Source organism: Phyllostomus hastatus, unplaced genomic scaffold (assembly GCF_019186645.2).
Source record: "Phyllostomus hastatus isolate PE091 unplaced genomic scaffold, TTU_PhHast_1.1 phas_contig_98, whole genome shotgun sequence".
In the NCBI taxonomy this organism is placed as follows: Eukaryota; Metazoa; Chordata; class Mammalia; order Chiroptera; family Phyllostomidae; genus Phyllostomus; species Phyllostomus hastatus.
The window spans coordinates 9,180,737-9,203,649 of NW_025333999.1; the positions used below are offsets into that span (position 1 = coordinate 9,180,737).

At 46.0% G+C, this 22,913-nt stretch overlaps 1 protein-coding gene across 1 annotated transcript; it reads left to right on the forward strand.

The window, feature by feature from the left end:
• Positions 1 to 1,763: 1,763 nt before the first annotated feature.
• NPM2 (nucleophosmin/nucleoplasmin 2) lies at positions 1,764 to 21,730 on the forward strand. The gene is made up of 9 exons (XM_045853524.1): positions 1,764 to 1,821; positions 1,934 to 2,019; positions 2,131 to 2,256; positions 19,309 to 19,399; positions 19,968 to 19,973; positions 20,208 to 20,377; positions 20,529 to 20,563; positions 21,376 to 21,409; positions 21,496 to 21,730. The coding sequence occupies exons 1-9, from the start codon at positions 1,764 to 1,766 to the stop codon at positions 21,538 to 21,540; spliced, it is 651 nt and encodes a 216-aa protein (XP_045709480.1). The 3' UTR covers positions 21,541 to 21,730.
• Positions 21,731 to 22,913: the final 1,183 nt, after the last annotated feature.

A 22,913-nucleotide genomic window follows, 5' to 3' on the forward strand; every position in this document is an offset into this window, starting at 1 on the left:
GGCAGGTCTGAAATCCATAGGGTGGGTCCTCAGAAAGCTCTCTAGCAAGAGCTGAAGCTGCAGTCCACAGAACTTCATGGAAATCTTAGTTCTGCTCTTATGGCCTTTGAACTGATTGAATCAGGCCCAATATTTGCATAAAGGCAACCCATTGTGGTGTTAAGCACGTCTACAGAATACCTTTACAGACACACCTACATTAGCATTTGGTTGAGTAATTGGGTACAATAACCTAGCCAAGTTGACAGCTGACCAGCAGGTGACTGGATATACAAATTGTGGAATACTACTCCACAATAAACAGGGAAAAAAACCTGATACAAGCAACAATAGGGATAAACAAATCTCAAACACATTTTATTCAGCAAAAGAGGGCAGACAAAAAGACCCTATGGTTCTACTTGTAGTGTGAAGTTCTCGAATAGTGGGAGCTAATCTGCAGTGTCAGGGCGCTGGCGTTTGCCTAATGCCAGCTGGGCATCAATAAAGGGAGGAGACTGGCTTTAAAGGAAACAAGAGAACTTGGGGAAGTGATGGAAATGACTGTGGCCATGACTACACAGGTGTGCATGTTTGTCAGAATCCGTCCAATGATACACTTCAAATGAGTTCACTTTTTCATATAAATTATTTTGCAACAAAGTTGACATGTAAAAAAAAAAGCTGATTCCTGCTTAGCACCAGATCCAGTCAGGGTTTCAGAGGGACCTATCCAGTCACACCGTCCAGCACCCATGGCGGAGAAGACTATCGTTTCCCCGTTGAGTACCTTCACACCTGTGTTGAGAATCAGTGAAACTCAATGTAGGTGAGAAGTTTCTGGGACAGGAATGAAGGAGGCGGGTGCGGGGGACAGAGGTGCCTGGCCGTCTCTGACTCTGCACCGCTGTTTGGTACGCGACTGGCCCTGGTCAAGTCACCTCACTGTCGACTCCGCACCAGCTGGTGGAGCCGCCTCCCCGGTCACCTTCCTCGTGCCCACCCCTTGCTGGCCGTGGGACAAAGCCTCCTTCTGGAAACAGGGCTCTGCCGTCAGGGGACCACAGTCCTGGGGCGCACATTCAGGGGGAGGGAGAAGACAGGAAGAAAGGCGATGGGCACAAAGAAGTGCGAATATTACGGCTTCCTCCTGGGCGCAAAGCCACTCCAAGCTGGACAGCTCGCTGCGGTAGATCCCGGTTAAGTCCCGGTGTGCTCCCGGCCCCGCATCATCCACCTCACCTGGGAACCGTTAGAAATGCAAATGCGCTTGGCCGCAGCCAGGCCTGCTCAATGGGAAACTGGCGGGGGACCCGTAGGGCGTGCTCGCGGTGCTTCCAGATGCTCCAGGTGCAACAGGCGCTCCAGGTGCTTCCGAGACCCACAGGAGGACGTGATGGCAGAAGGGCGGGAGAGAAGAGCCTCTCCTTTAGGGCTGATGAGACACCATCCGTGCCCTTCGTAGGCCTCTTAACAGCTGCGGAGGGCGGCCCGGGAGACGGGATGAGGCTGCCTTGAGAACCCAGAGGGAGTGCTCCGAGGAAGGGCTCAGAGCGTGACCTGCACCCGCCGAGCAGCCACGGTAAGGGCAGCCGGGCCCAGGGTAAGGGGGACCTGGAGAGCACGGAGCGCGCCTCCCTGGGTGCGGGACGGGCAGGGTGCGGGACGGGCAGTGGGCGGCCGCGCCTAACCCTCCCCGAGGCCTCTGCCCGGATTCTAGCCGAGCTCCGGGCGGCCTGGCCTCACCGAGCCCCTCCGCAGCGCACCCCCGCTCCCACCGCGCCATGCATCGCAGCCGGGTCACCAGCACCGCCGACAGGGCAGCGACAGCCATGCTTTGGGGTGAGTGAGCACCGAGACCATAGTGGCGCGTCCCGGGGGTAAGGACTACCTGGGGTAAGGACTACCTGGAGGAAGGGGAGCCTTCCCTGAACCCACCTGCCCCTCCCCCTAGGCTGTGAGCTAAACCAGGAGAAGCGGACCTGGACCTTCAAACCGCAGAAGGAGGGGAAGCAGGACTGTAAGGTGCTGCTGAGCACGGTGGGTGTCCCCCAAGGCCCGGAGCAAGGACTGAGCCAGCTACAGAGGAAGGGGTCGGAGAGTCTCTGGCCCTGGGGTGATGGGGTGCCCTGCCGTTGTCAACCCTCTCAGATTTGCTTGGGGGAGAAAGCCAAGGAGGAGATGAACCTCGTGGAGATCCTGGCCCCAGCAAGCCAGGAGGACAAGAGGCCAAAGCCCATCACCATCGCCTCACTGCAAGCCTCAGTCCTGCCCACGGTGAGCCTTTCCCTGCAGGCCCAGAGCTCTGCGGCTTAGCCCTTGGGTGGGCACAGGGTGGCCATCTTGCTTGGGACAGCCATGCAGGGAGGTGATGTAGCCCCTGACTAAAGGCCCCAACTCAGCCCTGCTTCCAAATCAGCCTGCCCTTTACTAGGTTTGAGAGCTTGAGTAAGTTAGGTAATTTCTCTTCTAAATCACATTTTTAAAAAATATACTTTATTTATTTTTAGACAGTGGGGAAGGGAGGGAGAAAGAGAGGGAGAGAAACATCAATGTGTGAGGGATAAATCGATTTCTTGCCTCTTGCACACTCCCAGATGGGGACCTAGCCTGCAACCCAGGCTTGTGCCCTGAGTGGGAATCAACCCGGTGACTTTTGGTTTGTAGGCCGTCACTCAATCCACTGAGCCACACCAGCCAGGGCAAAACCACATTTCTAACTGTTTACTGGTGGTGGCAGGACACTGTTGATGGCTTGCATACTGATTGCGTGTCCAGAAATTCTCTTATTTCTAATAATTTACCTCTTGAGGTTTCTATGAAGTCATCATTGTGAATAATGGCGGTTTGTGTGTCTTTTTTAAAATCCTACCCTCCCTGCCTAGGGCCGCAGCATAACATCAGGTAGAACGGCAGTGATAAGTGCCGTCATTTCAGTCCTGACTTCTCACAGGAGCGCCTCTAATGTTCCCCCACCAAGCGTGACAGGGTTGGCAGACACCGTCTGTCAGCTTTGGAAGTCCCCATCCAGTCCTACTCTGCTCTTACAATCGGGGTTTCCTCTTTTTGAACATAAATGGCTATCAAATGCTTTTCTATTCACATGATCTTGGGCTCTTTTCTTCTTTAACATATTAAGTGGTAAGTTATAGTAATTGAATAATATTCAGCCAACTTTGCATTCCTGAGATAAACACTACTTGATCATATTATAAACTTCTAAATTTGTTCTACTAATATATTAAGACTTTTTAAATTTTTATATACTCATTAGTGAGGTTGCCCTGTAAATTCCTTATCTGGGCACCAAGGCACACCAGCCGTGTGAACTGAGGGCCGGAGTGCTCTCTCCTCCGTGGTGGAACTGCGAATATGAGACTAGGACTGTCTGCCCTTGAAAATCTGGGAGACTGACCTTGTAAAAGGGCCCTCAAACCTATTTTTTCTCTCTGAGATCTCCCTGGAAGCTCATTCATTCCCGTAGTTTTATTTTTTTAAAGGCAATTGGATTTTTTTTTAAAGATTTTATTTATTTTTAGAGAGGGGGAGGAGAGAGATAGAGAGGGAGATACACATCCATGTGTGGTTGCCTCTCATGTCCCCACTATTGGGGGCCTGGCCCACAACCCAGGCATGTGCCCTGACTGGGAATTAAGCTGGTGACCCTGTGGTTCACAGGCTGGCACTTAGTTCACTAAGCCACACTAGCTAGGGTTTGTTCCATGGTGTTAGAGACCATCTATACAAAATGAATATTCTGCAATTTAGTTCTATGAACCCAACCTGTCTCCTGTGCTCCAGCTCTTCTATTCAGCAGAACATATTTAAGAGATATCTCAGACTTCACAAATCTAAATTCAAATTCTTGATTTTTATCTATAATCTCCTTCCTTACCCCAACCTGATCCCCTCCTAGTAAATAGTTGTTCAATCAGGATGAAACCTCCTTCTGCAACAGCCAGCAAATCCCAATCTGACCTCAGCTCAACACCTCCGTGCTGCACCCTGACCCAGATGACCGTTGCTTCTTGCCCAGTTTTAGCGCAGGGCCTCCTGACCGGTCTACCTGCCCTAACCCTTGGTCCCCTACAGTCTAGTCCAGGGGTTGACAAACTACAGAGTTAATCCAGCCCGCTGCCTTTTTTTGTCAATAAAATTTTATTGAAACACAGCCGCACTCTTTCATTTACATATCATCCATGGCTGTTTTCACTCAGTAATAGCAGAGTTGAGTATTCTCCACAGAGACCATATGATTTACAGACCTAAAATAGTTACCATCTGGTCTTTACAGAAAAAGTTTCCCAATCTCTAGTCTACTCTGTGCACAGCTGACAGAAAGGCTCTGTTAAACAAATGTCAGGCTGTGTTGCTCCTCTGGTTAGGTCAATGGCTTCCCATTTCCCGCCCTGAGCACCCTCTCCAACCTCCACCCATGCTGCTCTCCCCTCCCTGACCCTTCCGCAACCCCACTGGCTTCCCTGACTCTACCTTGACAACTCCCAACATACCCATCTTCGGAGCCCTTGCATTTATTGTTCCCCATGTCAGGGACACACTTGTCGCCCACTTCTATCTGGTCTTTGTTCAAATGTCATCTCATTGAAGAGGTCTTCCCTGGCCACCCACAGGGTCCCCTCCAGCTCCCCAACCCGTAATCACTTTTCCCTGCCTGCGTAGAACCCATCCACCGGCATGTCATTGGTGCACTCTTTCTCCCTAACCAGAATATAAGCTCCAAGAGAGTGAGGACTAGGACCTGGCCTGTTTCGCTCGCTGCATTCTCCACACTGCCTGCAGAGCAGTGTTGGTAAACTGCAGGACCTCAATATGCAATGAAGGAGTGAGTCAATAAGCAGACGGATTATGTGGGACTGGTTCAGTTTCAAGTTATTGTGATTTATTTAATAGTTTTTGATCTACTCAGATGTTCCTATTTGGGTTTTTACCAGCTCTATTGAGATGTGATTTAGAACAAGACTCACCAATGTTCAATGTACAACTTGCTACATTTGACAAGTGTATGTAATTGTGTAACCACCACCGCAGTGAAGCCTCTTTGCTGTCCTCCCCTGCCACCTCACAGCCTCGGCACCACTGGCCTACTTCCTGTCACTATAGTCTTACCTTCTCTAGAATTCATTCAAACAGAAGCATGCAACGCATAGTCTCTTGTGCTCAGCTTTTTCCACTTAGCATAATGCTTTCAAGATTTATCCATGTTATTGGCAAGATAATAATGTGCTCTTATACATGAGCAATATCCGTTCTGTGAATATATACTTATATAAAGATTGTTCACTCATTCACTTATTAATGTACATTTGGATAGTTTCCAGTTTTATACTACTATGAATAAAGCAGCTATGAACATTTAAGTGTAAGTATTTTAAGTACATTTTATTGATTATGCTATTACAGTTTTCCCAGTTTTTCTCCCTTTATCCCCACTCCATCCTGCACCCCCCAACCCTCCAGCATTTCCGCCCCCCTTAGTTCATGTCCATGGGTTATATATACAAGTTCTTTGACTTCTCTGTTTCCTATACCATTCTTAACCTCTCCCCATCTATTTTATGCCTACCCATTATGCTGCTTCTTTCCTGTACCTTTTCCCCCGCATTCCTCCCTTCCCCCTCCCCACTGAACTCCCTCTGTGTGATGTCCATTTCTCTGATCCTGTTCCTGTTCTAGTTGTTTGCATTGTTGGGGGTTTTTTTAGGTTCATTTGTTGATAGTTGTAAGTTTGTTGTCATTTTACTATTCATAGTTTTTTATCTTCTTCAACTTCTTAGATAAGTCCCTTTAACATTTCATATAATAAGGGCTTGGTGATGATGAACTCCTTGAACTTGAACTTACCTGGGAAGCACTTTATCTGCCCTTCCGTTGTAAATGACAGTTTTGCTGGATAGAGTAATCTTGGATGTAGGTCCTTGCCTTTCATGACTTTGAATACTTCTTTCCAGCCCCTTCTTGCCTATAAGATTTCTTTTGATAAATCAGCTGATAGCTTTATGGGAACTCCTTTGTAGGTAACTGTCTCCTTTCCTCTTGTTGATTTTAATATTCTCTCTTTATCTTTAATCTTGAATAACTTAATGATAATGTGCCTTGGCGTGTTCCTCTTTGGGTCCAACTTCTTTGGGATTCTCTGGGCTTCCTGGACTTCCTGGAAGTCTATTTCCTTTGCCAGATTCAGGAAGTTTTCCTTCATTGGAAAATGAAGGAAACAAATGTTCAAATAAGTTTTCCATTTCTTGTTCTTGTTCTTCACCTTCTGGCACCACTATAATTCAGATATTGGAAACGTTTAAAGTTATCCCAGAGGATCCTAAGCCTCTCTTCATTTTTTTTTTTTTTGAATTCTTGTTTCTTCATTCTGTTCCAGTTGGATGTTTACTTCTTCCTTTTGTTCCAAATCATTGATATGAGCCCTAGCTTCCTTCCTGTCACTGTTGATTCCCTGAATACTTTGCTTTATTTCACTTCAGGTATCCTTCATTTGTTCCTTCATTTTGTGACCAAGCTCAGTCAGTTCTGTGAGCATCCTGATCACCAGTGTTTTGAACTCTGCATCAGATAGGTTGGCTATCTCTCATCACTGAGTTCTTTTACTGGGGTTTTGCTCTGTTCTTTCATTTTGGCCATATTTCTTTGTCTCGGCTCACCTGTTACATTGTTAGGGGTCTGGACCTAATGTATTCTCCAGGGCAGGGCAGCCCTCTTTGCTGCATTGTGGTGCTATTGGTCTGGATGGTCTGGTTGGCTGTTTCTTTAATTCCTTGGTTGCTGGAGTTCCATGCAGTTTGATTTTCTGGCACTTCCGGTTATTTATTGTTTTTAGATTGGTTGTTATCCTCCTTTTGGTTGTGCCAAGAAACAAAGGGTTTCTACGCCTCCATCTTAGCCAGAACTCAATAAATAGTCTAAGCATTTGTATGGGCATATTTTTCATTCCTCCTGAGTAAAAATACCTAGGGTGGAATTGCTGTATCATATAGCAAATGTATGTTAAACTTTGTACAAAACTGCCAAACTATTTTCCAAATTGCTTTCCTATCAGCAATGCATGAGAATTATAGTTGCTCCACATCCTCACCATTGCTTTGCATTGTCAATCTTAATTTTAGTCACTCCAGTGCCTATATAGTGGTATCTCATTGTGATTTCTTTTTTTTTTAAGATTTTATTTATTTCTTTTTAGAGAAGGAAGGGAGGGAGATAGAGAGAGAGAAACATCAATATGCAGTTGCTGGGGGTCATGGCCTGCAACCCAGGCATGTACCCTGACTGGGAATCAAACTTGCAACACTTTGGTTCGCAGCCCGAGCTCAATCCACTGAGCTACGCCAGCCAAGGCTGTGATTTCTTTAAATTTACATTTCCTTTATGACCAATAATGCAGGCCATTTTTTTTGTTTGGGGTATTTTTGGGGGGGGGGTCATTTGTATATCTCCTTTTGCAAAAATGCCTGTTTCAATTATTTTACCCATTTTAAATTAATTTTGCGCGGGCTGCGAACCAAAGTGTCGCAGGTTCGATTCCCAGTCAGGCCACATACCTGGGTTGCGGGCCACAGCTCCCAGCGGCCGCACATTGATGTTTCTCTCTCTCTCTCTCTTTCTCCCTCTCTTCCCTCTCTAAAAATAAATACATAAAAATTAAAAAAATAATAATTTTTACTTATTGAGCTATAGTTTTTAATTATATTTTATCCACCCAAGGACATTTTCTCACTGCTTTTTAGAGAGAGGGGAAAGTGGGGAGCAAAACATCAGTGCGAGAGAGAAGCATTGATTGGTTGCCTCCTGTACACACCCAGAACGGGGACCGAACTGGGGGTTGTACACGCCCAGAACAGGAACTGAACCCACAACCTAGGTATGTGCCCTGATGGGGAATTGAACCCACAACCTTTTGGTTGTGGGTCAACGGTCCAACCAACTGAGCCACACTGGCCATGGGGGAGTTATAAAGTATATGATTGTCTAACCACTATGCTGTATACCTGAAACTAATACAAAATAATATTGAATATAAACTGTAGTTGGAAAAAAAAGTGCTAAATACATATGTTTCCATCTTCTTAAAAAAATACAGTTTTAGCCCTGGCTGGTGTGGCTCAGTGAATTGAGCACTGGCTTGTGAACCACGGGGCTGTCAGGTCGGGGCACATGCCTGGGTTGCAGGCCAGGTTCCCAGTAGGGGGTGTGTGAGAGGCAGCCAAATATTGATGCTTCTCTCCCTCTCTTTTTCCCTCCCTCCCCTCTGTGTAAAAATAAATAAATCTCTTTTTTTAATACAGCTTTAGCCCTGACCAGTCAGTTGGGCATCAGTCTGCAAAGCCAAAGGTTGCAGATTCAATTCCCCGTCAGGGCTCATGCCTAGGTTGTGGGTTCGGTCCCTCGTTAGGGAGAGAAGCAACCCATCAGTGTTTCTCTCTCACATCAATGGTTTTTTCTTTATCTTTTTCCCTCCCTTGCCCTCCCTCTAAAAATAAATAAATAAAATCTTTAAAAAAATGTTTTCAAGTAATGGGGATTTTCTAAGATTCTTTAATTGAGCCTGCGCTCAATTAAAATCGTGTTGTGACTTGTTTTGTGAGTCATAATGTGTTCTACTTTAGTGAATATTTCATTTGCACTTGAAGGTGTGTTCTCCTTTTGCTGGGTGTGTTGCTCTATAAATTTCAATTACATCAAGTTGGTTGGTAGTTTTGTTGGAGTCTTCTATGTTCTTACTCATTATCTGTCTATTTGATCTATTAATTACTGAGAGAGGAATGCTGAAGTCTTCAACAATAATTGTGTTTTGTCTGTTTCTCCTTTCAGCTGTCAGTTTTTTCTTCCTGTATTGTGAAGCTCCTGTTAGGCACACACACTTCGAAGACTGCTGTATCCTGTTGGGTAGTTGGTCCCTTTGTCGTGATGAATTGTCCCTCTTTATCCCTGGTGGGTATTCTGAAGTCCACTTAGCCTGATGAATATGGTCAATACAGCCCTCTTTTTATTAGTATTCATGTGGCATTTGTTCCTGGTTTTCCAATTTTGTTATTTTACTTTTAATCTCTGTACCTTTATATATAAAGTAGATTTCTTCTAGATACTATATAACTGGGTCTTGCTCTTTTATCAAAACTCATAATCTCTGCCTCTTAGAGTAACCATTAACATTTACTGAATTACCAACAAGGCTGGGTTTAAATGGATCGTCTTGCTATTTGTGTTCCTATTGGTCCCATCTGTGCTCCATTTTTCCCTCTTTTCTGATCTTCTTTTAGAATAACTGTTTTTTGTCATTACATTCTCATTTCTACCATTGATTTGTACCTCACCTTTTTGCTAATTTTTAGTGGTTACTCTAGACATTCTGTATGTATCTTAAACTTACAGCAGTCCACATTCGAATACTATTACACCACTTCATCTATGAGTATCTCACTATGAATACTTCTGTCTCACTTCCCCTCCTTTGTACCATTGTGGTAATAACTTTTGCTTCTACATATGCTATGCATCCCATACTATACTGTTTTTGTCTGTGCTTTAAACAGTCTCTGTTTTAAAGAGATTAGGAATTAGAGTGAAGCATTTTATATCTATCATTTCTGGTATTCTTCATGCCTTTGTGTAGATTCAAGTTTCCACTTGGTATCATTTTCCTTCTGCTGGAAGGACTTAAACATTTCTAGTAATGTAGGTCTGCTTGTGATGAATTCTTTCAGCTTTTGTATGTCTGGAAAGCCCTTATTTCACTTTCGTTTTGAAAGGTATTTCACTGGGTAGAAAACTCCAGGTTGAGCTTTTTTCTTTCCACACTTGAAAACATTGCTAGATTTCTCCAAACAGAGCGTGTACAATTTGGAGAAATCTACTAGCATCTTTGTCTTCACTCCTCTGTGTATAATGTCTTTCTTCCTCTGGCTGCTCTTAAGATATTTCTCCTTATTGCTGGTTTTGAGCAATTTCATTATGAAATATTCAAAGCGTTTATTGAACTTCTTAGGTACATGGGCTTATTGCTTTCACCAAATTTGGAAAATTTTTGGCCATTAATTCAACTATTTTTTCTGCTCCACCTTTCTCATCTCGACCCGAGAATTCAATCCCATATGTACTTGGCTACTTAAAGTTGTCCCAAAGTTTGTTGATGTTCTGTCCACTTTCTAAAAATATTTTTCCTCCAGGTATTTCATTTTGGATAATCTTTATTCAGTATTATTACTGTTTTCTTTTTTGGTATCTCATTTTCTGTTAATCTTGTCAGTATATTTTCATCTCAGATATTGTAGTTTTCATCTCTAGAAATTTTGACTCTTTCTTGTCTCAAAATTTTCAGTCTTACCTCTATCTAGTTTCTCTTCTTTTTTTTTTTTTAAGGAAAAATTTTTTTTTCAAAAATTTTTATTTACTTTTAGAGAGAGGAGAAGGGAGAGAGAAAGAGAGGGAAAGAAACATGGATATGCAAGAGAAACATCAATCAGTTGTCTCTTGCACGCCCCCAACTGGGGACCTAGCATGCAACCCAGGCATGTGCCCTACTGGGAATCAAACCTGTGACCTCTTGGTTTGCAGGCTGACACTCAATCCACTGAGCCACCACAGCCAGGGAATAGTTTCTTTTATTTAATTTTATTTTTCAATTACTGTTGACATTCAATATTATTTTGTATTAGTTTCAGGTGTACAGTATACTGGTTAGATAATCACTTTACAAAGTGATCCCTCCTATATCTCCAGCACCTACCTGGCCCCATGCATAGTTATTACAATATTATTGACTGCATTCCCTGGGCTGTACTTTACATCCCCGTGGCTAATTTGTTTACCTCTAGTTTCTTGAACATATGGACTATAGTCATAATAATTATTTTAATATTCTTGTCTACTAATTGTATCATTTGTATCAGTTTTGATTGAATTTTTTTCTTCATTATGAGTTGTGGCTTCCTGTTTCTTTGCATGTCTGGTAATTTTTAATTTGATGCTAGACATGAATTTTACCTTGTTGAATTCTGGACATTTTTATAGTTGTATTCTGGGATGTACTCAAGTTACTTAAATACCATTTGATCCTGTTGGGCCTTGTTTTTAAGCTCAGTTTGGGGGCACTAAAACTGAGTTCATCCCCCCACATACCCGCTGCTGTGGCAAGACCTTGCACAGCCCTCCAGCAGGTGGTCCGTAAGTTGGGAGATTTTCCACTCCAGCAGCTGGAACAGGCACTATCTCTGACCCTGTGGGAGCTCTTCCCCAGCCCCACACAGTTTCCTCACATGCGTGTGCTGACCGCTCCCAGACTGAATACCCAAAGGGGACTTTCTCCAAATCTCTGGAGCTCTGCTTAGCAGCTCTCTCCTCTCCTGTATTCTCTATGAGCTCCAGGTGTCTTGGCTTCCCCAGGTTCTCAGGTTCATTTTCTCACTTCAGGGAGCTCTCTGGGCTCTGCCTGTGTCTCCCCCACCCCCTACACTGTCCAGGAAGGACGTTTGGACAGTCATAGGGCTCATCTCATTTGTGTCCCAGCTCTCTGGGCTGAGTGTTCTTCCTTGACTGATGTCTAATGCCATTTTTCCTATATTATATTTGTTTTTCTCTTTTTTGTTATTTCAAGTGGAAAGATAAATTCATCCCCTGTTATTTACTGGGCTGGAACCAAAGGTCTCCTCTGAGTTATTTCATTATTTTTTTTCATAATATTACTTATATACTATTTGGTGATAATTGTTTTCATCACTACTGTGTCTGCTACTTTTAAGTTCCCAGTATTGTTTATTACCTTTCCTACCCCCACCCTGTTAATTTCAATCACTGCAGATTAGTCTAGTTGGGTTTGTTTGTTTGTTTGTTTGTTTGTTTTCCCCAAAGAACCAGCTTTTGGTTTCATTGGTATTTCTATTACTGCCTTATTTTTTATTTTATTAATTTCTCTTGTTATCTGATATTTTCTGCTTTCTTTGTTGCTTTTTTTTTAACTTCCTGAGTTATTTAGGCCATTCATGTTCTAGCTTATTTTTCCAAGTAAATTTTATTTATTTACTTTGAATACCATAAATTTCCCTCTGAAGATTTTTTTTTAGCTGTGGCTCTCAATTTGTTTCATAGTATTTTCATTTTATTTCAGTTTAACTATTTTCTAATGTCATTATGACTTACATGATGCATGAGTTACTTAGAATTTTTAAATTTTCTTTTTTTTTTAAAGATTTTATTTATTTATTTTTAGAGAGGGAAGTGGGGGGAGAGAGAGAGAGAGAGAGAGAGAGAGAGAAACATCAATGTGTGGTTGCTGGGGGTTATGGCCTGCAACCCAGGCATGTACCCTGGCTGGGAATTGAACCTGGGACACTTTGGTTCACAGCCCATGCTCAATCCACTGAGCTACGCCAGCCAGGGCTAGAATTTTTAAATTTTCAAATGTATGGGTGGGTTGAGTTGTCACTCTTTTTCTCAATGGAACTGCAACCAAAAGTATGGTCTTTATATATATCAGTTCTTTGAAACTTGAATTGTAGCCTGCTGCATGGCAGCATTACAGAATTCTAGGTGCATCTCATCCATTGAATCAAGCCTATTAATTGTGTTCAGATCTATATATTTCCGTCTCCTTATCTATCAATTACCAAAAGAAATGTGTTGAAATTACCTATTATGATTGTGGATTTTTAGTGGATTCTTATAATTTTACTGTTTACTTTATATATGTTTTTAATTGAATTTTTAAAAGATTTTTATTTCTTTTTAGAGAGAGGGGGAGGGAGGTGAAAGAGAGGAAGAGAAACATCAGTCAGTTACCTCTCGCAGACTTGGCCTGCAACCCAGGCATGTGCCCTGCCTGAGAATCAAACCAGCGACCTTTGGTTCACAGGCCGGCACTCAATCCACTGAGCCACACCAGCCAGGGCTAATTGAATTTTCATAGATAATTGTAGATTCACTTTCAGCTGTAAGAAATAAAACAGAGAGACCCCTGTACATTTTGCCCACTTGTCCTCAATGGTAACATTTTGCAAAACTATAATATTATATGGAATCCAGAATACTGACACCGATACAATCTAGGGCTCTGGTTCCACACAATTTTACCACCTCAGTTCATATGTCCTCCACCACGGCGAGGTACCGAGCAGCTCGACACCACAGGGATCTCGTGCACCTCCACCCGCCTCCCTCCTGCTCTCTCCCCGCCCTGATCCCCGGGCAACTACCAGTCTGTCTCCATTTTCTAAAATTTGGCTGTAGAAATAAGCTCATACATATGTAACCTCTTTGGAACTAGCTTCTTTTCACTCGGCATAATTCCCTGGAAATTCATCTGAGTTGTGTGTATTCTTTGTATTGCTGAGAAGTATTCCCTGGTATAGGTATACTACAGCTCAACCATTCATCTGTGGGAAAGCTGGGTTGGTTCCAGTTTGGAAGTACTATGAATAACCTGCTAGGGACATTTGTGTAAAGGTCTTTGTGTAAGTGTAAGTTTTAATTTATCTGGAATAAATGCCCAGGCGTGCAGTTTGTTTATTTACTTTGGTAGCTGTGTGTTTACTTCCTTAGACCGCCACACTTTTTCCCAAAGTGACTATACCATTTTACATTTCCACCTGCAATGCATGAGTGGTCGAGTTTTTCTGCATTCTCACTGACGTTTCAGCTTGTCACTTTTCCTTATTATAGCCATTCTGCTATTTATTTGCATTTCCTGATGGCTAATGAGGTTGCACATTTTTTCATGAGTTTATTTGCTATCTGTATATTCAGAAAAATGTCTGGTCATGGCTTTGGCCCATTTCTTAATTGGATTGTTTGTTTTGTTACTGTTGAGTTTTGCTAATTCTTTATATATCCTAGATACTACTCCTTTGTCAAATATATGGTTTGCAAATATTTTCTCCCCAATCTATAACTTATCTTTTCATCCTCTTCATGGGAGTTTTCCAGAACAAAAGTTTTTTAAATTTTGATGAGGTCCATTTTGCCTCATCTGAGACCATGAAGATGATCTATTTCTTCTATCCAGAAGCCTCACAGTTTGATGCTTTATATTTAAGTCTGTGATCCATTTTGAGTTTACTGTTGTATAAGCTGTAGATCAAAGCTGATTTTGTTGCCTATGGACGCTCAACACCGTTTGTTGAAAAAGCTATCCTTCCTTCACTTAACTGATTCTGTGCCTTTGTCAGAAATCGGTCACACACATTTGTGTGGGTCTGCTTCTAGGCCTTCTGCTCCACTGCTCCGTGGCTGTCCTTGTGGCAGCACACTGTCTGGATTATTGCAGCCACAGCTTTTTGTATGTTTGCCCTGTGTGGTTGGTGCAAATGATTTACAGAGTCATTATCCTTATCAACTGAGCTTTTATCAGTCAATAGGTGGAGCCATCTTTATTCCTAAAATGCTTATTGAATTAAAGCCTAAATCATATGGCATTACTTTGTTTCTCAGTTGTCCCTCAATATCCATTATTCCTTTATTCTTTAGCAGCGGAATTCATGACTTTTAGCTGGCCACCAGGCCACAGTGAGTAAAAACTGGATTCCTTCTCCATCAGGCATGGCCAGGAAGCTCTGGACAATGGAATGCGAGCAGAAGTGGTTTCTTTTCCATCTGCAATGTGATCATTTCTTGTTTCCTTCTCCTTCCTGCCAGCTGGAATGTGGAGGTGATGGCTAAACTCTGAGCAGCCATCTGGCCAGAAGGCAGAAGCCATACATTTGAGGATGGGAAGCCACACCACACACAGAGCCTGGGCCCTGGAGATGGAGGGGCAGCGTGCTGGCAGCTGCTTACATCTGGGCTTAGTTCGTATGACAAAGAAATAAGCTTCTTTCTAGCTTGTGGCAGCTGTTGTTGCTGAGTTTTCCATCACCTGACACCAAACCTCGCCCTAACAAATACAAGTAGTTCATTTGTTAAGGACATTATGTTGTATGTTAGAGCAGCTTCAGGACTGTGATGAAACTGAGAGGAAGGTACAGAGATCTCTCAAACATTGCCCACCCGACACCCATAGAGTTCCCCGTTGTCCATACCACATACCACACAGCACAGCCAGCGTTGTCATCATTCTTGGTAGGTGTGGCAGCAGCCTCGGGAACCCTGCCCAGGGGCTTCAGCCAATCTGAGAGGTATTTCTGTTTTGCATAGGAGGCCAGAGATGGGCAGTCTAGGGCTAGTGAGATGGCTCCTTGGGCACCAAAAGCCAGTCTCCTCTTCTCTCTCTCCTATTCTTAGTGCAGATCTTCCAGCCTCAAGATGACCTCACAGTCCAGGAAGGCTGTTACAGCTCCAGCCCTCACTTCTGTATTTGTGGGAGTAGGCAAGAAGAAGCAAAGGAAGACCAAAGGGGCTTTCTTCTGTTCTCTGTCCACCTTTTAAGGCATCATTGCCCAAGTACTACCCACTAAATTCTGCTTACTACTTGTTGGTCCAGAAATTAGTAACGTGGTCATAGGTAACTGCAGAGCAGACTAGGGGATGCAGTCTTTGGCTGGGTGCAATATTTGAATGATATCAGGGCGCTGTTATATTGGCTAAGCAACTGGACGTCCCTACCACATCTGGGCAGATACCTCCATCTCTGTACTTCGGTGTTCCTGACCTTACGTTTTAGATATGTATCTTATAAGCAGCATGTAGCTAGACTTGGCTTTAATCTGTCCTGCATAGTCTTTTTGTGTTTATTTCGCTTGCTAATATGCTTGGTTTTATTTGTATCATGCCCTTTGTATTCCTACTTTCCTCACTCTTTTATATATTTTTTTTGTTGTTTCTCCTTTTTCATCTTTGATGGACTACACTTTCTCCCCACCCTCTTTTTTTTCTACTGGTTTGGAAGCTATAGTACCTCATTCTAATTTTTATTGGTGGTCCCTAATTTTTTAACAATCATGCATAATTAAAGTCTAAAATGAATGTTTTCATTCCTCCCAAACCATCCAGGGAGCTTTTCTAATTACCCTCTTCTTCATTTACATGTTGCTCTCCTGCAGTGTTTTAGCTTCAAGTTGTTTTAAACCCACTCAGTACTAGTCACCACCAGTACTATCTCATTTTACAGCAATGCTTAAAGTTTCTCTTTGCTTACTGACTCGCCTGCTCACCACTGCTTCTTGCATCCGCTGCTTCCTTCTCAATCTCATTGTCATCCTCTTGAAACACCCTCTAGTCAGCCTGGGAGTAGTGAACTTACTTGGGCTTTGCCTGGAAATACTTCTATTTTCCCTTCATTTCTTCATGATAGATTGTTTCTGTATAATTCTAGGTGGAGAGGTAGTTACCCTCAAAACTTTGAAGATGTTATTCTGTTCAGCTTTCTTTTTTTTATTATTTTTTATTTTTTTAAAGATTTTATTTATTTATTTTTAGAGAGGAAGGGAGGGAGATAAAGAGAGAGAGAGAAACATCAATGTGCGGTTGCTGGGGGTCATGGCCTGCAACCCAGGCATGTACCCTGACTGGGAATCGAACCTGCGACACTTTGGTTCGCAGCCCGAGCTCAATCCACTGAGCTACGCCAGCCAGGGCCTGTTCTGGCTTTCGATGTTAAAACCTTCAGTCTGTCTGATTCTTGTGCCTTTTTTATTTTAGACATCTGTCTTTCCTTTGGTTTATCATAAGATAATCTCTTTATTCTTATGATCTACCATTTCACCTTGGCATGTTCAAGTACAGAATTAATATCATGTTTTATCTGTCTGGGATTTCGGTCTCCTAGATATGAGAATCTGTAGCTTGGCTCGTTTCTGGAAAACCTTGGTGGGTTTCACTTTGCATACACTGACCCCATTCTGTGCAGTCCCCTACTCTGATGGGATGCCTGTTGAGCCTTCTTGTCCTGGCCTCCATGGCTCAGCTTCTCCTTCATGTTTTGTTAACCTACCTCCCTGTGGTGCACTCTGGGTGATTTCTTCACAGCAGTGTTCCAGTTGACAGATTCTTGCTTCATTGGGCTTACTCTGCTTTTGAATCACTCAGTTTATTTCAATGCTTATACAAGGTCCATCCAGGAAAAGTCCAGCTATTGTTAATATAATGAGAACAGTTTGCATGACATCGATGTAACCTGGCAGTCAAGATGAGTGGACTGGAATGCGCATGTGTAAACCATGAGGACTTCACTGAACTAGTCAGAGGCGGTAGACGCCACTGAGTGAGCATATGTGCTGTGTGGCCGTTGCATTCCAAATGACTGAGCAAATAGAGCAACGAACCTGCATTAGATTTTGCCTTAGGCAGTCATTTGTTGCCTTCTGCTGACCGCAGGCTTCCTTCTTGTACATTGATTAATTTTAGGTGGCGAATTGTCTTCAGGGTTTTGTTTCCTCTAAAAGAATGCTGTGTGGAAAGAATGGAGAGTGGTTTGGGGTGTGTGTCTGCCATTTGCCCCAGGCATGTCGCAAGCTGGGACTGGATCCGGATTTCTTGGCCTGGCAGTGTCCACCCAGCACACGCAGGCTCCACACAGGCGCCAGGTCGCAGGGCACTTCTGCCCCACTCCCGTTTCCTTGCTACCTGTCTGTGCAGTGTCTTTTTCTTTCATTATTTTTTATCTTTGTTCTTTGAAAACAGAAGTTCAATAATGTGTGTACCTCCTGTGCACCTGGGAGAGACCCAGGAAAACTGAGTAACTCTCCAAAATGGCCAAGCCACCACCTTTTAAAAATTTTTATTTTTCAATTATAGTTGACATTTAATGTTATTTTGTGTTCACTTTGGGTGTCCAGCATAGGGGTTAGACAAGTACACACTTTACAAAGTGCCCAGCAGGCCCCATGCACAGTATTACAGTGCTGACCGTGTTCCCTGTGCCGCGCTCTACATCCCCGTGACTGTCCTGTAACCGCCAACCTGTACTTCTCAGTCCCTTCCCCTTTTCTAGTGGTGTGTAGTTTCCAGTTGTTAGTTTGGGGTTCTTAGCCGCCTCTCCTCGTGCTTCACCCTGGGGCCTCTCACTGAGGCGCAGCCCTTGGAGGGTCCTGGCTTCTGTGCAGTGGGCTCTGGACAACTCTGCTGTCCTGAACCAAGGTCTGTCTCCTGTCCCTACGTGCACGTTAGTTCAAGTGCGTTTCCCTTCAGCAGCTACAGCAACAGCGCTTGCACAGGCTTCCTCAGCACATGGGGACCCTCCTTCCTCTCTTCCTATTCAGCCACACACAAAAAATGTTGCGTTACAGCTTTTTAAAGATTTTATTTATTTATTTTTAGAGAGAGGGGAAGGGAAGGAGAGAGGGAGAGAAACATCAGTGTGTGGTTATCTCTTGAGTGCCCTCTCCTGGTTCTAGGACCTGGCCCACTACCCGGGCATGTGCCCTGACTGGGAACCGACCTGGGACTGCTCTCCTCGCAGGCCAGCACTCAGTCCACTGAGCCACCCCAGCCAGGGCCATTGCTTTACATTTTATCCAGCCTCTTAGGTGTCTGTGGCTGCACTTTGTTTCCGCTTATTCACTCCCTGTCTGAACCAGAAGCTCTAAGGGAACCACTCCGAGCCCCAGTGTCCTCCTCTGTAAAGTAACAGTGCCTCCTTCACAGGTGAGGAGTTAAAGGAGGTAAAGCAGATAAAACGCTCAGTGTGCGGCCTGGCACGTGGTAGGAACTCAATAAATAAGAGTATCGTCGTTGTTACTCTAGAAACTTTGGAATATCTAGAAAAATATAAAGAAAATACATACTAAACTAGCTATTGAAAGAAAATTATGGTTAGCACTTTAATATATTTCCAATCTTTATTCATAAGCATATCTGCACATTACTCGTAAGACAAAAGTCACTCTGTACATACAGGTTTGCATCTGCCTTTTCGCTGGGTCCCTAGTGTAGTCTGCCTGAGGCCAGCGTGCCCCTTGGGCAGGGCTCAGCCAGGGACTTCTTCCCGGCTTGTAAACTATGCCTTCTCTGTGTGGTCACGTGGGGCGGGCTCTCTGGTTTCCTCTCGAGGACAGTAATCCCGTGGTGACTCTCCTGACTGCGTCTAACCCTAATCCCCGCCCAGAATCCCCCTCTCCAGACACCAGAGACTGGGCTTCAACCTGAGGATTGGAGAGGCAAGGTTTAGTCTGGAGCAGTAAGATTTCTCTGTCCAACAGCCGTCCTCAGGGAAGCCCGTCTGCAATCTGAGCAAGAACCAGATGATCAAACTCGCACGTCCTCCCACCCAGCCCCCTCAGCAGGCAGAAAGGCCCGGGGCAGGGCAGCGGAGAGCGCCCTGCGGCCTGGGGAGCGGGGAGCGTGTATGTGGTCGGGGTGTGGGGAGCAAACGGGAGGGCTTCTGCAGGAGCCCGGCCCACGCGTCTGCTCTGCTCTTGCCCCCACACCCCTGCCCTGCAGGTCATGATGGGCCTGGAGCTTTCTCCTCCAGTCACCTTTCAGCTGCGGGCTGGCTCTGGGCCCGTGTTCCTCAGCGGCCAGGAATGTCACGGTGAGTCACGGCTCAGACCCTGCAAGGTCTGAGAGCGCAGTGCCTAGCTCAGGCCATGCACGGGCAGAATAAATACTCTGACCCTTGAGGGATTCTTAAAGGATTAGAGAAAAACCCCAAAGGCAACACCATTGCCAGTAGCCCGGACTAGAAGGCCACAGGCATGGGTCCATCACTGCAGGCCCCACCCCGCCCCTGTGGCCTGAGGGTAGGGGTGTACTTGGCTTCAGATCAAAGCGCAGTTGTGAGGAATAACAGGGATGTTCGGGAAAAGCAGTGAGCACAGCGCCCAGCGCTAGTGCACACTGACAGGGTCAGCTTCAAGGGGAGGACTCTGCTGTGGTCGTCACAGGGACCCTAGTGAGTCACTGTGCTGTTGACTATTCCACGACCCCCTTAACTGGCCCTCTTCTCCATCCAGGTGTGCCTCTCCCGTCAGGGTACCCTCATGCCCCCAAACTCTAGCAGGGGCCACTTCCCTTAGGATAAGACCTGAAGTCCTGAGCTGCTGTTTCCGGTTCCTCCCCACCTTCTCCTCCTTCCCCTGCCACACCCCCTACCCAGCCAGACCCCAGCTCACCCTTCCTGCCTCCTTCAACCACCCTCCACCCGCTGGGGCGGCCTTGAACTCTCACCACGCCCCACCTCTACTTTGTCAGGCAGGCCAGGAGGGGCTCGCCAGGTGGACAAGCGGACACTTTCACCTCCGTGCTGGGACCCCCAGGGCACCTCTCAAGCTGGCAGATGGGGTGGGAGCCAGGCTGAGACCCTGTGCTCAGAGGCCCTGCCCCTCTGCCATGCATTGCAGATGACATCTTGGAGGAAGAGGAGGAGGAGGAAGAGGAGGAGGAAGATGAGGAGGAAGATGAGGATGAGGATGACGAGGATGAGGATGACGATGTGGATATGTCCCTAGAGGAAACTCCTGCCAAACCAGGCAAGAGGCTGATTTCCCAGAGGCAGACCAGCGTTGCCAAGGTGAGGGAGGGGACCCTGCCGAGGCTCCTCAGCACCCTGGGCCAGGCCCCCAGAGCTGAGCGTGCAGGAGGCAGGAACCCTGCCAGGGTGCAGTGGGGCTGTTCAGGCCCTCGCCCTAACTGCCCTGGGGATGCTTGTGTTTGGTTCCCAGAAAAAGAAGGTGGAGAAAGAAGAGGAAGTGATGAGGTAACTCTTTCCATCTCTTAACTTGACCAAACTCTTTGGGCAAAGGTTTTGCAGAGAGTATGGTGTGCCTGGCACATGCATGTGTGTGCACACAGGGCACTCAGTGTGCTGCCATGGTAGGCTGCACAGCCTTTTTGAAAAGCATTAAACTTTTCTTATCTCCTGAGCTAACTCTACTTGTGGCAATTCCTTTCCAAGAGGTTCATCCAAATTATGGGAGAATTATATGCACTAAGAGACCCGTCACTGCATTACTCAAATGGAGGCATTCTAAATGTCTACCAGTGTAACAGGAGATTAAACTAGGTCACATGTTCTCCGTGGTTCTCACATAGGCACATGAAAAAGATGGCAACCTGGAAAGGTTTCATGGAATTAAAAATAACAGGATATTAAATCTTACTCATTTTATTTTATATGCTGTTAGAAGAAAACAAACAAAGAAAGATACTGAGAGAAAATACATCAAAACGTTAATATTATTGGGAGGGAAATGACATAGGAATTTGCCCTGTTCTCTAGTTGCTCTGTTTTGTGCAAAGTGAGTGGCATCACTTGTCTAATGAAAAGGAAACACGGGTGGCAAATGCAAGAAAGCGGAAGCCCGAGAAAAGCCATCTTGTGTCTCACACGAGAGTCAGAGTGGCCCGTGGCAGATGGGCCACAGGTGCAGAGGTGAACTCTGAGCCTCCCCTCTCTGGGCCCAGCCCCCGTCTCCCCAAAATGCCCAGGGCCCTGCTTCCCAGAGAGAGAGCTGAGCGCTTTTTCTCTCCCCCCCTCTCTCCACGCCTCATCCCTCACCCCTGCTCCAGACCCAGCCTGAAAGACAAGAGCCCTGCAAGGAAGGTGGGTCCACAGAAGGGGCTGTCCCCAGGGTGGGGGGTGGCCTCTGGGATGGATCAGGGACCTGGAGCCCTCCCTTCTCTCCATAGGCCAAAGCCACACCCAGAGCCAAAAAGCCGGCATTCAAGAAATGAGGAGCCAGGAGCGGCCTGGCCCCAGTGACCGTGGGAGGGCTGGCCAGGCCACGCCACCATGCAGAGTGGGCTTTCACGGGATACACTGTGGACCCACACCTGCTCCCTGGGGCCCTCCACCTGAGGCTGAAGGTGATGGAGGTATGGGGGGCGCAACACAAGAGCCCCCTATCGCAAGTCTCCGGATTGAGCAGCACCTGGAGGGAAGAGTCCCAACCTCAGGGACACAATAAAATTTGTTTTGCCAGTACGTTGTTTCTGCATCTGTTCCGCTACCCATACGCGTTGCCGGCTGCAGTGAGCCATTGTGTCCGGCAGAGGGCGGCCGCAGGCCAGGCCCTGCCTGCTGGCTTTATCATCTCCCTCTCCTGGTACCCTCACTGCCCCTCTTTGGAGGAAGAACCAAGTGCCCCAGCCCCTCACCCAGCGTCTACCTTCTGCCCTAAGTGAGGGAGGGAGTTAGAACTGCTGTGGGTCTTCCTGCATCTACACTCTCTCCCCACAAGGCCCTGTGTTTTAGGTGCAGAACTGAAGGGCCTCGACCCTGTGGGTCCAACATGAGGTGCATCCGTTGGAACCTTGGGGCACAGGCTAATCCTGCTTCTGATTCAGCCTCACCCAAGGACATTTTTTCATTACTTCTAGAGGGGGAGAGGGAGGGAGAGAGAGATTTGAGAGAGAAACATTGATTGGTGCACACCCCGACCAAGGATGGAACTCGCAACCCGGTGTGTGCCTGGACCGGGAATGGAACACTTGACCTTTTGGTCTTGGGACACAATCCAACCAACTGAGCCTGGGCTCAGGGAATTGTTGGGATGAGGCCAGCAGAGGGCGGGAAAGGGGTGGAGGCCCTGCCCTTTCCCAGGCCTGCAGAGCCCCTTCGGAGCTGGTTCCTCCATGGTGGCACATGGCTGGCCCCCAGCTCGGGTTAGACTTGTGGGGCCACAGCTGGGCTCCTCCTGGCCAGGCCTGAAGTGGGCTGATGGGGAGCTGGCCTTCCCTCTCCCAGGACCCCAGGTCTGGGTCCCAGAAGGACAGCCTTGGACACTACAGGTCGGCACTGGGCTTGGGTCTCCCACCCAGCTACATCTGGCATCCCTGCTGCCTGCTTTCCACCCCCCAGCCCCCCACCCCCCACCCTCACCCACAGGATGAAGTGAGCCCTGCCCACCTCCACCACAGGAGGACAAGGCCACTGACCTCGGGCTAATCAGAGAGTGCAAAGGCACACCAGCTGGGGTCTGGCCCCAGGGAGGCAGCTGGCATTCACCGCGGCTTCCTGCGCAGTGATTACAGGTGGACAAGACGAGTCCTCACCTTCAAGTCACCTACAGCCTGGTGGAAACACAGAAGCCAACACCATAATTCCA

Bases quoted from the DNA above. Each gene is read 5' to 3' on its own strand.
- NPM2 (XM_045853524.1), top strand. From the start codon at position 1,764: ATGCATCGCAGCCGGGTCACCAGCACCGCCGACAGGGCAGCGACAGCC. The intron at 20,564-21,375 runs GTAACTCTTTCC...CCCCTGCTCCAG, and splicing joins AAAGAAGAGGAAGTGATGAG to ACCCAGCCTGAAAGACAAGA. The intron at 21,410-21,495 runs GTGGGTCCACAG...TTCTCTCCATAG, and splicing joins ACAAGAGCCCTGCAAGGAAG to GCCAAAGCCACACCCAGAGC.